General features: G+C 35.3%; 1 protein-coding gene across 1 annotated transcript in view; it reads right to left on the bottom strand.

Moving 5' to 3' along the window:
• ACTR10 (actin-related protein 10 homolog (S. cerevisiae)) overlaps positions 1-17,546 on the bottom strand; it is a 24,886-nt gene that overhangs the window by 1,627 nt on the left and 5,713 nt on the right. The window contains exons 3-12 of the mRNA XM_005858764.2: positions 17,046-17,128; positions 16,089-16,197; positions 13,440-13,547; positions 11,064-11,131; positions 10,320-10,399; positions 5,875-5,910; positions 4,478-4,557; positions 4,324-4,397; positions 2,617-2,698; positions 1,289-1,490 (exon numbers count right to left, since the gene is read on the bottom strand). Of these exons, the coding sequence (XP_005858826.2) occupies positions 1,289-1,490; positions 2,617-2,698; positions 4,324-4,397; positions 4,478-4,557; positions 5,875-5,910; positions 10,320-10,399; positions 11,064-11,131; positions 13,440-13,547; positions 16,089-16,197; positions 17,046-17,128 (922 nt within the window). The remainder of the gene's footprint in view (positions 1-1,288; positions 1,491-2,616; positions 2,699-4,323; positions 4,398-4,477; positions 4,558-5,874; positions 5,911-10,319; positions 10,400-11,063; positions 11,132-13,439; positions 13,548-16,088; positions 16,198-17,045; positions 17,129-17,546) is intronic.

The raw sequence follows: 17,546 nt of genomic DNA, 5'->3' as shown, positions 1-17,546 counted from the left end.
CATTTGTCCTAGATCAAAATTACATTTTGATGAAACTTTACTAGAGATACATTTAAAAAGTCAATACTTGGTTTTTCTCTCAGAAAGATCCTGATTCCTATTAGCTAAAACTGCATCATTAAACACAAATCAGAATGTATACAAAAATACACATTCATGATTGTTTTTCTCTTTAAAGTAGTCTCTTTATTAGGCTATTTCTTTATTTCAACGAAACTATCATTTTTTAAAACATTCAATGAACTCAGTCACAAAAGAAAGTATAATTATAAAATAATCAATTTTTTAATCCATCCTTATTGTTGAAGGTATTATAGATGTCCCCTTTTCTACCCCCACTGACGCCCCCACTCCACAACTACCCCTCAGCCTTCACCACACTATTGTATGTGTCCATTGTTATGCCTAAAGAATCAATTTTCATATGGTTCACAGATTAGCTTTCTCTAAGGAATAAAACATGTTTTAAGAAATGGTAGTAGGCCCCTCGCCAGTTTGGCTCAGTGGATAGAGCGTCGGACTGCAGATCAAAGGGTCCTGGGTTCCATTCCGATCAAAGGCATGAACCTTGGTTGCAGGCTCCTCTCCTACCCAGGCCCTGGTCAGGGCTTGTGCAGGCGATAACCAATTGATGTGTTTCTCTCACATAGATGTTTCTGTCTTTCCCTCTCTCTTCCATTCTCCCTAAAAATCTATGGGAAAATATCTTCAGGTGAGGATTTACGAAAAAAAAAAAAGAAAGAAAGAAATGGTAGTAGCATCACTGGAATAAATGCACAGCCCCCACTATTATGAGGGATGACTCTAATTGGACAAAGAAGTTTATTTTAAAAAATCAAAGTGCAGCCTGGTCGGTGTGGCTCAGTGGCTGAGCATCAGTTGATCTATCAACCAGGAGGTCACGGTTGGATTCTCAGTCAGGGCACATGCCAGGGTTGCGGGCTCGGTCCCCAATGTGGGGTGTGCAGGAGACAGCCGATCAATGATTCTCTCTTATCATTGGTGTTTCTATCTCTCTCTCCTTCTCTCTTCCTCTCTGAAATCAATAAAAATGTTTTAAAAATATTTTTAAAAATTAAAATGCAAATGCCAAGAGAAATAGGTGTATAATTCTGAAAAAGAACAATTTAAGAAAAAATGAATATTCATAAAAATTCTTTAATAGTTCTATTAGTTTATTAAGTGAGCAATTTTGGACATTGAACCATCTATTCTATATCTCCATTAGTTATACTACTCAGGAACCAATTAGTATATAATCATTATATTTTAAAAACTGAATTCTTACCTCCCAACCAGGCCACACAATTAGCTTTTGCAGGTGGAGTATGAATACGGAATGTCTTGGTGCCAAGTGTTTTCTTATACTTTGGTTTTTCTACCAAATACCTTATTTCTGCAAGCAATCTATGGAGAAATCCTGGCAACATAGATGTGCCACCTATGATTACCAAGTTCTCTGCTAATTGCTTCCTGGTGTCTATTGGGCACTGTTATCAAAGAGAAAGAAAAAAAAAGGATTTATTATTAACTGTATAAATAATGCTTAGCTAAATTTAAGAAAATATATAGCTTAACTATTACACATTAAATAGGTAATTATTTGTATTACAAAAGGGCCACAGGAAGGTTTCTTTGACAAGGGAGTTTTAATGCTGCAAATATAACCACCCTTATATTGCCATATACTCATAGAGAACTTCACAATATTATATCCAGAGCCAACTGTCAAGTGGGAAGATAACATTCTTGGAAAAATTGTTTCCATATTAGCACTCTCTAAGAATTAGAAATGTTAAAATCCTTCACTGATGTTATATTTTTCATAAAAGTTCTTGAGTGGAGCTCTAGAGGTAGACATTATCTTCCAATGTGATGTACTTCACATAAAGTTCTGTGATTCCACAATCATTAAACAAAAGAGAAAAATTATCATATACACACTGAAATTTAAAATTCAATATTACCCAAACCTGCATTTGAAGAAACTATAAACCATACTAGCTACAAAATAAAAATCTGATATTGCTACTATGGAAAAATGAATGATATGTCCATAATACTTACTATCCCTAAGTTTGAAATATTGTAGGTACTATATCATAGTGCCAAAGTAAAACTAAATAATTATTACATTTAACATAAGAGCTAAAATACATAACCAGCCCTAGCCGGTTTGGCTCATTGGATAGAGCATCGGCCTATGGACTAAAAGGTCCTGGGTTCGATTCCAGTCAAGGGCACATACCGAGGTTGCAGGTTCCTCCCTGGCCCGGGCCCTGGTCAGGGCTCATGCAAGAGGCAACCAATGGATGTGTTTCTCTCACATCAGTGTTTCTCCCTGTCTTTCCCTCTCTCTTGCACTCTCCCTAAAAATCAATGGAAAAAATGTCCTCGGGTGAGGATTAACAAAAAAACTAACAAACAAACAACAAAACAACAACAAAAATAATGTAACTATCGGGTGAGGATTAACAAAAAAACTAACAAACAAACAAACAACAAAACAACAACAAAAATAATGTGACTGATGGCTAAAATTAAAGAATATAAATTTTAAAATTTTCTCTAAAGGGCTATAGTCATAAATTTAAACATTTTACTAAATAAAAATACCTGCATAAGGGAATCCAATATTAAAGTGGCAACGGATTTCTCTTCATTATCTTGTTCAAAAAGAATTTCCACAACCGAATCCCTAATGAGATTAAAAACAGAGTGCTTTGTTGGCATCACATAATATGATACAGAATATACCATTAGTTCTACTGACACATTTTAAAGTACCAATATCTTGTTAATGTAGAATAATTACTAAAATACAACATGTTTGCATTTATAAATGAGAATAATAGTACCTGCCTCACAGGTGTTGAGGTGATGATTCAATGAGTTAATACAACAGTGCCTGGCACATAGAAGGCACTCCCTAAGTACTGTCTACAATTATTATTATGTATAGATTTACATATATTTTGTCCAGCTATACCTCCTTAAACTTAATAACAAAAAAGGAATAGCATTCTATAAAAGGAAGACTCAACAAGCAGATCAGTAATACAAGAGGTCTAAAAACAACAAAATCTGCCCTAGCTGGTTTAGCTCAGTGGATAGAGCGGCAGCCCACTAAAGGGTCCAGGGTTTGATTCCAGCCAAGGGAGGTTTCTCTCTCCCAGTCTCTATAAAAATCAATGGAAAAATATCCTCAGGTGAAGATTACAAAAATAAATAAAATAAAAAATAAAAACAAGCAAAATCCTCCTCCCCCAAAGCATTTGTTTTTAAAATAATACATAGCCAACATTGCTAGTTGCCTAATAAAATATCCACTTTTCATTTTTTTTCTGGCCCCCCCACCCCCCAAATGAAAAGAACCCTATTTTGAGCAGCACAAGGAAGATCTTTGTGGCATCAGAATAGTTCTATATCTTGACTGTGGTGGTGGTGATTAAATCTACCTGTGTTAGAATTACACAGAACTATTCATATACATTACACCAATGCCAATTTACTGGTTTTGATACTGTATTATAGTTATGTAAGATATAAGTATTGAGAGAAATTGGGTGAAGAACATATGGGACTTCTCTATATTACCTTAGCAACTTCCTGTGAATCTATAATTATTTGAAAATTTAAAAAAGATAGGACTCCATTTTTATAGTGGCTATAATGCCCCAAGTAGAAACACTCTATCAGCCCTTCTTGCTGCTAGATGTACCTAAGTACCAGACAATAAAATGGAGGCAGAAGGGGTATATGGAACTTCTAGAAAGTCCCCATAAAAAAAGAGGATGGTGCCTTTTTCTTTCCCTTCCTAGAACAGCTTGCTTGAAACGTAGATGTATTAGCTATAACTCCAGCAACCATACTAGACCCCAAGGCAGTGATGGCGAACCTTTTGAGCTCGGCGTGTCAGCATTTTGAAAAACCCTAACTTAACTCTGGTGCCGTGTCACATATAGAAATTTTTTGCTATTTGCAACCATAGTAAAACAAAGACTTATATTTTTGATATTTATTTTATGTATTTAAATGCCATTTAACAAAGAAAAATCAACCAAAAAAATGAGTTCGCCTGTCACCTCTGACACGCGTGTCATAGGTTCGCCATCATTGCCCCAAGGAAAAAGGCTACACCCCAAAGATAATAGAGAAAAAATGTTTGGGTCCCTGATGGGAGCTGTCATACCATCCCTGGACTATCTACATCTGAAATTCTCTTAAATGAGAGACAAGCTTCTGACTTGTTGAAGCAAATACTTTGAAAGGCCAACAATTTATTTTAATTCATTATTTTGCTCATAAAAATTAAGGTCTAACCTGATTGATCCAAGGACATGTAAAATCTTCTCTCCATCTAATGGGTAGTCAACATTTGGGGGTGGTGAGGGACGCTGAAATATAAGTAATATAAATATATAAATAAATACAAATAAGCTTCTGAAAAAAGAATATACATTTATTATGAACTTACCTCAGTATTCCCATCGATATTAAATTTTGCTGCTTGGATTTTTAGTCCACGTTTCAGATCACTTACAAAGCAAGTGCGCACTGGAAAGAAAAGGAGACTTAGTTATGGTTTGTGATTGAGTCAATCTATGTCTCTGTTAAAAAAAATCCTCTTCAAGTAGACATACTAATTATCCACTCATTCAACTTTTATAAACTATACCTGTCTTTAGCTAGCTTATAACAATTTATTCACAAATAAAAAACCTTGCTGTTCATCGAGGAGTCATAAGACATGTTGTGTTCATCTAACATAAAACCACATTTCAAAAAAAAACACCTTTGAGGAAACTATTCCTTATATAAAGATTACCATAATAAAAATAAATTTTAGCATCATGAAAATGTGTAACTGAATAGAATGTTTCTTTGAACAAGATTGATCCATATCTCTATATCTAATCTTATGTAATTATCTAGCTGATTCTTTTTTTAAAATCTTGGCTGGTTAGAACACAAAGCCAAATTTTGCTCCTAGTTATAATAACACTCCTTAGTTTTCAGTTTTTTGGCATGATTATTTTCTCCCTCTTGCCACAACCCAACTATCACTTTCTTTCCACTATAAAACCATTTTTGTTTTTATACTTTAAAATTTCTTCTTTTAAAGATTATTTCTACTGCAAAGTATCTTCTATAATAAGCTGTTTAAGTTATTCTCAGAAACAGGTAAGGAATAAAACATTTTTTTAGTAGAAACAAAACTGATGTTGAGTACAAGAAATCTAATGATTTGGTTAATTATTTATAAAACATAGTTAAATATATATTTACATATATAAAATCATTTTTGTTCACTAATTCAAAATATATTTAAGAATCCACAATATTAATATGTTAGACAATAAGCTAGGTGCTCAAGTTACTTATATATGTTATATTTTATTCAAGTCCTATGAACTTTCTAAGTAAGGCAAATGCCAGCCTGCAAGATCACATATAGTTGGCAGGGAAAGGTGCTCTTCTTTATTTTTATTTATTTATCTTATTTTTAAAAAATATTTTTATTGACTTCTCTCTTTTTTAAGAAAAAAACCTACACGACATAAAACCAGTGGCTTTCTTAAGCAATTGAACTATAAGTTCGTACTTTGGAAAGTACTAATTTTCTAGTAACCCTGTATATTATATCTGTAATTGAATAATTTCTTCAATAAACACATCATAAAAAATGCCCAAAGCTTACATAAATCTGGAGAAAAATAAAAAATTTACATTATTCCATAGCCTATATATGAAATATTTCTGGGTATTACATAATGAATTTAGTACATTTGTATCTGTGTAAATATTTTAAAACACATGCCATCCAAACCAATACTAAAGAATCAAAGGGACAAAAACAGGAACTTAGTTTACCTTTAATGTCCTCTAAGACACCTTCTGGAATTGAACCTAAAACAGAAATTTTATTTAAAACTATACAATCTTATAAGCAAAAACAGTCTCTTATATTGCATTCACATTTCCATTTCAGCAAAATTTTAAGTACTATAATTTAAAAAATACATATATTTTTGTTGATTTCAGAGAGGAAGGGAGGAGAGAGATACATCAATAATGAGAGAGAATCATAGATTGGCTGCCTCCTGCATGCCCCCTACTGGGGATCAAGCCTGCAACTCAGGCATGTGCCCTGACCAGGAATCGAACCCTGACCTCCTGGTTCATAGGTCAACGCCCAACCATTAAGCCACGCCAGCCAGGCAGTACTATAATTAAAAAAACAACAACAAATAGAATAATTAAATTTGCTTTTAGGGAAGAAATTTCATCATTCAAAGCCAAGCCAAAGCACAGAAGTTAAAGCCAGGTGTGCACAAAGCACTACTGCCTGTCACTACTCATAAATTTGATAAAAATAAGATCCCTTAAAAATGTAGTGAAATAACTGGCATTAGACAGAAATTACCTTTCTACCATACAAAGAAAAAAAAATCTTTTCTACCATAAGAGATTTGTTGGTTATCTTGTGGCACTTAGAAGAAATACAGGGCTTAAATATGAGTTATTTTTATTTTACAAAGAGTGAAATTTCAAGTTTACTTATCTTTGCTATAACACATGATTGTCAGTAACATGCTAACCTAATATATATTTTAGAAAAGGATCACATGCAGACTGCTACTTTTTTCCTTCAAGGTAAAGGCAACATTTTAAAAAATGAGTGAGACAGTACCTAATCAAAGAAATCTATATAGAAAGCCTTGGAAGATGGATGTTTGGATATGTGATTTTGCTGCTAAAAATCTTGTTTTCTAAATCAGACTCAGCAACAAAATTTTCTAATCAAAATACAAAATCTTCTAAACTCAGAATTTCTTTTTTTTTTTTTTTTAATCCTCACCTGGGGGGGAGAGAGGGAGGGAAAAAGAGAGAGAAACCTCAAACCTCGGCTGCTCAGTTTGCCTGCCTCCCGCACAGGATTGGGCAATCACCTGACCGGAATTGAACCCTCGACCTTTCAGTGTATAGGGTGAACTCTAACCAACTTCGCCAGGATGTGAACTCAGAATTTTTAACTTATATTTGGGAGAATAAAAAAGCATAATATTTTGTATATAATTTATTTTTGCCTCCCATATGTGCCCCAACAAGGGATCAAACTGTACCATAGGTATGTGTCCTGATCAGGAATTGAACCTGCAACCTTTTGGTGTATGAGATGACACTCCAACCAAATGAGCCACCTGGCCAGGGTTTTCCAACATTTACTCAGTGCCCAGGCACTATATTAGATTCTACAGATTGAAAAATAAGTAAGACAGGGATCCTCCAAGTCTACTGAGGGAAACTGGTAAGCTAACAGGAAAATGTGTTACCTGTGCTACAGTCAATACTGCTGAAGGCTTAACAGATAGGGGAGCAATTTATTCTGCTTTAGGAAAAACAAGGAAGGCTTCAAAATTAAGATGACATTCCAGCTGAGTCATGCAGAAGAATCAAAACCCCAACTAAGAAAAGAAAAGCATTCCAGGTAAAGCAATAGAATAAAGGAAGGCACAGGGTTGTAGGGCTATGATCCCTAGAAGACCATATGAAATTTACTGTAGCTGAAATAAGGTGCAAAGGGCTGAGTTTAGCAGTTAAGGCTAAGAGGCAGAATAAAGTCAGATTGTGTAGAAACATGTATATCAAATGGATAATTTGGATTTTAGCCAGTGGGAACCAACAAAAGTTCTCAAGCAAAAGAGCAATGTAATCACAATTGTTTTGTGGAAGTTACTGCTAGCAACAGTGAAAATTACACTGAATCAGTCCAGAGAACAGGCTCCTGTAATAATCCAAGCAAGCAATAATGAGGGCCTAGTTTACAATGTCCTTGTTTTCAGATGTTCAGTGGCGTGGATGATTTTTTAAAAAGATGGAATTTAAAAGAGACCTGTAAGGGAGGACAAAGGACCTGATAACTCCCAGTTTTCTAAAAAGAACAATATAAATATGTTATCCTTATCTAAGAATGATTCACTGAAATGGATTTAGAGAAGGAGAGAACATGTTCACTTAAGTCTTAAGTTTGAGGTGCCTAGAGACATGCCTAGTTTACATCTAATGACCAGTTGGAAATATGAAATGAAGTTTAGAAGGGTCAGGCCCAGGGATACGTTTGAGAATCAACAGCATTCCTGAAAGTCAAAGGAAGAAGTAACATCAAGAGTACATGATAAGAAGATGGCAGCATAGGTTAACGCCGGAGTTTGCTGCCTCGAACAACCACTTCAAAAATACAACTAAAAGACGGAACGGACATCATCCAGAACCACAGGAAGGCTGGCTGAGTGGAAGTTCTACAACTAGGAGGAACCGAGAATCAGAGGAGGCGCAGTGCTGAAGTAAAATACTAAGGGGCGGAGTGCGCGCGGCGCGGGCTGGTGGCTGAGGGCGCGGTTGTCTGTTTCAATCCGGAGGGAGCCTCAGACTCTGAGCTCCAGCGAGTCTCTAGGGACCCAGACTCAAACGGGAGAAGCAAGACTGTCTGGCTACGGTCCCTCTGAGGTTTGCAGCCGTTGCTGGGACAGAGAGGCAGAGCCCCTGGGGACGGACTGAGAGCAGCCATAACTGCTCCCTCCTCCGCCCTGTTGATCCCGTGGGACCCGCCCCGCCCAAGCCCTGCACAGAGGCATTTGCCGGATAGCCTCAGGCAAAGGCTAGATTAGCACCTCCCTAGAGGACACAAGTTCCTCCACTGCAGACACAGCTGATTAACACAGCCAGTCGGCCTGGAGGTCAAATCCCTCTAGTATTAACTACAACAATCAAGGCTTAACTACAACAAGACTGCGCACAAAGACCACTAGGGGGTGTACCAAGAAAGCGTAAAAAATGCGGAGACAAAGAAACAGGACAAAACTATCAAGGGAGGATATTGAGTTCAGAACCACACTTTTGAGGTCTCTCAAGAGGCTTCTAGAGTCTGTCGATAAACTTGATGAGATGTACAGGAAATCTAATGAGACCCTCGATGGTGTGATAAAGGACCATCTAGAAAGTAAGCATACACTGACTGAAATAAAGAATATTATACAGACTCCCAACAGCAGACCAGAGGAGCGCAAGAATCAAGTCAAAGATTCGAAATGCGAAGAAGCGAGAAACACCCAACCGGAAAAGCAAAATGAAAAAAGAACCCAAAAATACGAAGATAGTGTAAGGAGCCTCTGGGACAGCTTCAAACGTACCAACATCAGAATTATAGGGGTACCAGAAGATGAGAGAGAGCAAGATATTGAAAACCTATTTGAAGAAATAATGACAGAAAACTTCCCCCACCTGGTGAAAGAAATAGACTTACAAGTCCAGGAAGCGCAGAGAACCCCAAACAAAAGGAATCCAAAGAGGACCACACCAAGACACATCATAATTAAAATGCCAAGAGCAAAAGACAAAGAGAGAATCTTAAAAGCAGCAAGAGAAAGAAACTCAGTTACCTACAAGGGAATACCCATACGACTGTCAGCTGATTTCTCAACAGAAACTTTGCAGGCCAGAAGGGAGTGGCAAGAAATATTCAAAGTGATGAATAGCAAGAACCTACAACCAAGATTACTTTATCCAGCAAAGCTATCATTCAGAATTGAAGGTCAGATAAAGAGCTTCACAGATAAGGAAAAGCTAAAGGAGTTCATGACCACCAAACCAGTATTATACGAAATGCTGAACGGTATCCTTTAAGAAGAGGAAGAAGAAAAAGAAGGTAAAGATACAAATTATGAAAAACAAACATGCATCTATCAACAAGTGAATCTAAGAATCAACTGAATAAATAATCTGTAAAGAATGAACTGGGAGGAGGGGAGTTATGGGGGGAAAAAAGAGGAACAAATGTAATAATCTGAACAATAAAGATTTAATTAAAAAAAAAGAGTACATGATAATTAACAATGTCAAAAGTTCTAGAAAAGATGACTAAAACTAAACTACTGGGTTTGATGGTGAAATGCTCAATAATAACCTCATAATTAGAGCAATCTCATTAGTGATGTAGGGGAAAAGAGAATATGTAATGGAGTTAAAAACAAAACAAAACATGAGTTGTGCCCGGCCAGTGTGGCTCAGTGGTTGAGCATTGACCTATGAACCAGAAGGTCATGGTTCAATTCCTGGTTGGGGCACATGCCCTGGTTGTGGGCTCAGTCCCCAGTGGGGGGTGTGCAGGAAGCATCTGATCAATGATTCTCATCATTGATGTTTCTATCTCTTTCCCTCTTCTTTTCTCTCTGAAATTAATAAAAACAAAACCCATGAGTTGAAAAATGAAAAGCGAATAATGTAAACCACACTTAAATAGTTTAAAATGATTTTACCCATCACAGAGGGAAGGCTCTGTTCTTTAGCAGCACCTGTGTCAACAGTACATTGCTCCAATAGTTGAGTTTCCAACTCCCTGAAGGTAAAAAAAGGTTACTGGAACTAAAATACTGCAACTGATATCCTTTTCTTATTTAATACTGCACCAGTGGGGTCCCTCGGCCCGGCCTGTGGGATCAGGCCAAAACCGGCTCTCCAACATCCCCTGAGGGGCACTAGATTGCGAGAGGGCGCAGGCCAGGCTGAGGGACCCCACTGGTGCACGATCAGGGCCTGGGAGGGACAGGGGAGATTGGCCAGCTGGGGAGGGACTATGGGAGGGCTCCAGGGCATGACCAGCATATCTAGCTCAGTCCTGATCAGCCGGACCCCAGCAGCAAGCTAACCTACCGGTCGGAGTGTCTGCCCCCTGGTGGTCAGTGCACGTCATAGCGAGCGGTTGAGCAGCTTTAGCATATCATTAGCATATTACACTTTGATTGGTTGAATGGCCGACTGGATGACAGGACACTTAGTATATTAGGCCTTTATTATAATGGATGTTTACTATATAATGTATTATGATGCTTTAAGAAAAGCGGTTTTATTTTTAAAAGATAAATATACTAAAGACTAACAGAGAATGAAATGAGTAACATTAAATGTCCATATTATAAGTTCTCTATTGAACACTGTTAAAAAATTAGCATCTGTTTTTGTGACACAGGTAAAGAAAATGTGCTAGATTCCAAGAAACTTACCTGTGCAGAGCTTTTCCTCCTAGGGGGAGTGCTCCCCAGCAATTTAGTACTGGGATTCCTTCATATATCTATAGGGTAGTCAAGGACATTACTATTTTAAGAGATAAAATGTGGTTTCCTTGATATTTTCCTCACCTTCTGCAGTACTGTTTGAAATCAGCAAATTCTTATTTAAATTTTTAATTTTTATTGATTTCAGAGAGGAAGGGAGAGGGAGAGATAGAAACATCGATGAGAAAGAATCACTGATAGACTGCCTCCTGCATGCCCCACACTGGGGATCGAGCCCATAACCTGGGCATGTGCCCTGACCAGGAATCGACGCTCAACCACTGGGCCATGCAGGCAGGCTTATTTCTTATTTTTTAAAGTTACAAAAAAAATCATAGTCTTTTCTCATATTCTTCTCGAAAGAAAAAGGTTGAACACACACACACAGAATTCATTAACGCTGGGGTGTCCAATAAAGTAGCCACTGGCCACATGTGGCTAATTCAGCACTTGAAATGTGGCTAGTTTAAATTCAGATGAAAAGTAAGACTAAACTCCACACCAAATTACCAAATTTAGATTTAATACAAAAAGCCCCTAGTACAATATCTCATTATTTTTATACTGATTAGTCTCTTTCATTTGTACTTTATAAATGCAGCTTAGAAAATTTTTAAATTATATTAGGTCTCACATTGTATTTCTATTAAACAGTGCTGAGAGAATAGTGCAGAATATTGTACTGTGGGTTTGCTACCTTATTTTATATATTGTTTTTGCTGATGTTCTGTCAGTATAATATTTATAAAAAGGAAAAAAGTATATTGGTAAAAGCATTGGCTTTGGCGACAAACATGGGTATATATTTTGGCTATATGCTTGTATGAACCTGAGTTAACAACCTATCCAAACTTTTAATCTTCTCATTTACATAATGAGAATAATATTTAAGTTACAGGGCTGTTACAAGACTTAACACATAAAACGCTTTATATTTAAAAAGCTATTGCCTTATTTAGTTCCTTAGGAGTCAATGATTCTTGATTCCTTTTCCCTAAGTATTTCTAATAAATAAATGTATTTCAACCTCCTTTTCATTGTAACAATATCTACTGTAATATTTCTAAGATACATATACTCTGCTTAAATGCTTCTAATGAAAAGGAATTTACCAGTTTATAGTCAGGAGTTCCATTCTGGGACAGCATGAATTACTAGAGTGTGTTTCCTGATGTTGTGAATGACATAAAACTATGGCACTTACTGAGCAAGTTACTATGTGCCAGGTCCTTTGCAAAATACTTTACATACATTACCTTCCTCAAGTCACACAATGCCTCTATCAGCTGGAATTATTGTAATTCCCATTTTATGGAAAAGGAAACTGAGGCCCAGAGATTAAGCTACTTGAGCAGTATCATACAACTAGTAAGAAGCATAGCTGAGATTTACACATATTTTATTCCAAAACCCAAACCCATAAACCCTATGCCATACTGCTGCCATGACAGTCTCTGGAGATAAGAGAGAAAAATGTATTCAATATTCCACAGTGAGCCCTACAGCTATTTGAGTGCAGATTTCATATCACCATTAAGTTTTCATTTTTCTTGATTTAACTTTTGCATTTCAAATTTCTCCAATTACTCTCTGTATGATCTTTTCTTAAAACTTGACTATCCTAGTTAACTTCTCTAATATGTCCAATTAGCTGATGTTCCTCCTAAGAACTGAACATAATATTTATGAGGTCTAATCCCTGGAGTATATAGTGGGACCAAGTCATAATAATAATTTCTACAAAAAGTAAATTTAAGTCTCACAATTTTGTGAATTTTTTCCACATGATAATTTATATCTGTACATGGTAACCCAAAATAGTTTGATGTAATAAAAACCATTTTTAATTAGCCCAATTATTTTAAAGTAGAGTAAAAATTTGCAAAATTAGCTTGTTGACAAAAAAAGATACAGGTAACACCAGGCTTTCTCTATATCCACAATCCTTAAGTTTTCATTTTTCTTGATTTAACTTTTGCATTTCAAATTTCTCCAATTACTCTCTGTATGATCTTTTCTTAAAACTTGACTATCCTAGTTAACTTCTCTAATATGTCCAATTAGCTGATGTTCCTCCTAAGAACTGAACATAATATTTATGAGGTCTAATCCCTGGAGTATATAGTGGGACCAAGTCATAATAATAATTTCTACAAAAAGTAAATTTAAGTCTCACAATTTTGTGAATTTTTTCCACATGATAATTTATATCTGTACATGGTAACCCAAAATAGTTTGATGTAATAAAAACCATTTTTAATTAGCCCAATTATTTTAAAGTAGAGTAAAAATTTGCAAAATTAGCTTGTTGACAAAAAAAGATACAGGTAACACCAGGCTTTCTCTATATCCACAATCCAGGACCATAGCAGAGTTTATCCCAAGTGTCAGAAGAGCCATTAGATGGCTTGGAGCAAGCAAGACAGACGGAACCTAGAAAACAACAAAAGAAGAATGACTGTCAGTAGTTGAAAGTGTTTGCTTTACATTTCAAATATATTAAAAAAAAAACTCAAGGGAACGTTATATTTATTTATATTATGATATCTAGTCAACAATTTTATGGCACTAAATTAAGAACTGCTTTGGCGATTTATTTGAATTTACACATAATCAAAATACAGTGTAATAAATAAAAACATTCTTTAAGCCCTAGCCCGTTTGGCTCAGTGGATAGAGTGCTGGCCTGCGGACTGAAGGGTCCCAGATTTGATTCCGGTCAAGGGCACATGCCCGGGTTGCGGGTTTGATCCACAGTAGGGGGTGTGCAGGAGGCAGCTAATCAATGATTCTCTCTCATCACTGATGTTTCTATCTCTCTCTCCCTCTCTTTTCCTCTCTGAAATCAATAAAAATATATGAAAAAGAAATTCTTTAAATTCTTTTTGTTTCATTCCCAAAAAAAAGCATTAACAAAAAAAATTCTTGTTCTCTCTCTTAGAGGGAAAACTGAGAGATAAAAGAAGAGATCTAGAAACATAAATTCAGAGGAAAATGCTAAATTTAAAAATAAAAAGATGTTTTTACCATCAAAACAAAAACACAGAAAAAGAATTCTTGATTATCTTTATCCACAAAGTTTGTAATATGAACTATATTTTAAAACCATTATAACATAGCAGTTAAAATTAAATGGAAGAACTATAAAAATCCTTAGTTCTGTGTAACATTTTTCAGTGAAAATTTGCCACATCTGGTGGCACTTCAAATATTAGATAATTATTCAATCAAAACATGAAAGTCCATCATAACCAAGTGACAAATAAAATAATGGCTATATTCCCCTTATTTAAATTGCGAAAGCAGGTATTCTAGTTATATATGATATAAGGATACACAAACACAACTAAAACTCTAAGTATAAATACAGAGAATCATCTATTTTATTCAGATAAAAGCTGACGTGATTTCTTGTTTTTGTCTGTGTTCTCTCTACTGAAAACCAAACTCCTAAATCTAAGGATAAGAGGAATGTAACCTGTTTCTCTGTCTTATTACATAAATAACTTAGAAATATTAATTGCCCTATCTCATAAAGACATTATGATTTTTTATATATTTTGAGCTCAGTAGAATGTATGAAAAAATACACATATATGATTACTTCCTTTTAAAAAAAATGATTTTATTGATTTCAGAGAGAGGAAAGGAGATATAGAAACATTGATGAGAGAGAAACATCAATTGGCTGCCTCCTACACCCCCCCCACTGAGGATGGAGCCTGAAACCCAGTCATGTGCCCTGATGGGGATTCAAACCAGTGGCCTCACAGTGCCTGGGATGACACCCAACCAACTGAGCCACACACGCCGGGCTTTCTTCCTTTTCTTTTTTTTTTTTTATTGATTTTTGAGAGAGAGGAGAGAAGGGAGAGGGAGAGAGAGAGATAAACATCGGTTGGTTGTCTCCCAACTAACATGGAGCCCGAGCAAGACTGGAACCTGCATCCTGGGTACGTGCCCTGACCAGCAATTGAATCAGTGACCTTTCAGTGCACAGGACTATGCACGGAATTTCTATGCTGAACACATTTTATACAATCTTCTAGTTTCCCTTGCTGAAAAATCCTAAATTCCTAAGGTAGAGATTTTTAAAAATTTTATTAATAAAGATTATCTGTATGATCTTTTCTTAGAATATGAAACTTAATAATGTGAAATCATAATTTGGTCTTTAAAATAATCCTAACTCCTATGAAATGAAAGTTATAAGAAATATCACTAATATCAACACGTAGGAGTCATTCCTGGCACTGCCTACCTAGTTTAAGGGAAACATTACTTGAGTATTCCATTTAATAGGAATTAAAAGCCTAAAATAAAAGAACTGAAGACTTCAGAGTACTCAGCATATCTGAACAATAGAAAGGAGAAAGACCTGGAAGAAACACATCATAAACTCCACAGTAAACAATATACCTTTCAATTCTGGAAAAAAAAATTAGAAAGTTCCCAAACAGAAAAAGCTATATTAAAATAAAGAAATAGCCCTGACCAAAATGGCTCAATGGTTAGAGCTTCAGCCCGTGCACCAAAGGCTCTTGGGTTCGATTCCCGTCAAGGGTACATATCTGGGTTGCAGGTTCGAACTCAGCTCAGGCAGGGTGAGTGCAGAGGCAAACGACTGATGTGTCTCTCTCACACAGATGTTTTTCTCACCTCTCCCCCCCCACCCCCCAATCTCTCTAAAAACCAATGGAAAAAATATCAGATGAGGATTAACAATAAAATAAATAAATAACAGAAACATCAATAAATCAATAAGAAGAAATCTTCATTTATCTAATTAGTGGATGAAATGCTAACTATGCATGAAATAACTATACAAAGAAAGAAAATTTCAGGAGGCTTTGCTTTATACTCTGTCATCTGGTTCCTCAAATGCACTGGGTAGTATATACAATGAAGGAAATAAATGAGGACCTTTAGTTTAAGCTTTAAGTGGCTACCAAAAACAACATATAAAACAGGTACCTCAAAATACTTGAAGAGAACGCGAGTGAGTGTCTCTCTGAAGTGGGAAGGACATAGTACTGATTCAATAACCACGACTCGGCGATCTCTGGGATTCACCAACAGATGTCTGAAAAATAATAGTTTTGGGTTTTTAATTTAAAAATTTTTTAAAAAGTAAATAATAGTTTGTATTTATTTTGGTACATAATGCAATTTGTTAAGAATAGAGAAACTATACTACATTAGTTTAAAATACTTTATGACAAAAAGACATCTTCATTTTATTACCCAGGAAAGATAACATTACTGACCTCTTGCTACAATTCATGCACTGTGTCAGAAACTTCACATCTATTAACTTATCTCAAAGACAAAAATAACAACCTACTTTGAATAACTTGGGCCATTAAAAAGCCATTTTCTTTCCTTAGGTTACAAAATTAAGAAAAAAATATATGCTCACAAAACTCCAAATATGATGTAAGTTTATTACTTGAAAAATATAAATACGCTAACACTTCTATTACCCATTTTGTACATTGTTTTTACCATTTTGTATATTTTCCATAATATGTAATATAATATACTGCATGCATATATTTTAACAGAAATATTCATTCCATAGTTGTTGTTCTGCAACATGCTGTTTTCAATTACCAATATATCTAAGACACCTTTTTGTATCAGTACATATAGACACAGAACTCTTTTCTTAAGTCTGTTTCATTATAAGGGTATACAATAATTTAAGTTCCCAACCCCTTTTATTAATGGACATTTTATTTATTTTCAACATTTCCTTATGGTTAACTGTTTTCTAGTTTCAAATATATTTGAAAATAAGCAAGTAAAAATGGCAATGGAGTAAATTTTTTTCTTCTTCAGATATAATACAACTAAATATCAATATGACTGGCATTAGGAAAATCTAATAACAAAAGCTGGGGGAAAAAAACAAATAGCATTGCATCCTACCTGAAATACAGTATGTGGATAAATTCCTTTAGGTAGGAATATAATTCTTCTGTATTGATATTATATTGAACAACTTTGATAGGCTATAAAAAATTAAAATAACTTGTTAATTTATAATAAATATTTTCAAATTAAAACATGCTTTTATCTTACCAATGTATTTTCTGAATCCATACATTTCATATGTTGTTGATCTTAATGATGCATCCCAATACCAAATACAAACTGATATGCTAGTCTCTTCTGCTACAAGTGCTTTTATAAAAGCAAACATGCTCATAGTTGATTGTTAAATAAGGGAATACTGTCTGTATTAATGTGAAATTTGTATGAGTTCCTATTAGGCAAGAGGAACTGAATATATGATAACAGAGTTATTACCTTCATCAAGAAAAAGCAAGTCATAGCACAATTTACAATAGCTAAAATTTGGAAACAGCCTAAGTGCCCATTAGCAGATGAGTGGATTAAAAAACTGTGGTACATCTACACAATGAAATA

The sequence above is a fragment of the Myotis brandtii genome, unplaced genomic scaffold (genome assembly GCF_000412655.1).
Source record: "Myotis brandtii unplaced genomic scaffold, ASM41265v1 scaffold1218, whole genome shotgun sequence".
In the NCBI taxonomy this organism is placed as follows: domain Eukaryota; kingdom Metazoa; phylum Chordata; class Mammalia; order Chiroptera; family Vespertilionidae; genus Myotis; species Myotis brandtii.
The sequence above is the reverse complement of the archived record's forward strand: the minus strand, read 5'-3'. Positions and strand labels throughout refer to the sequence as shown.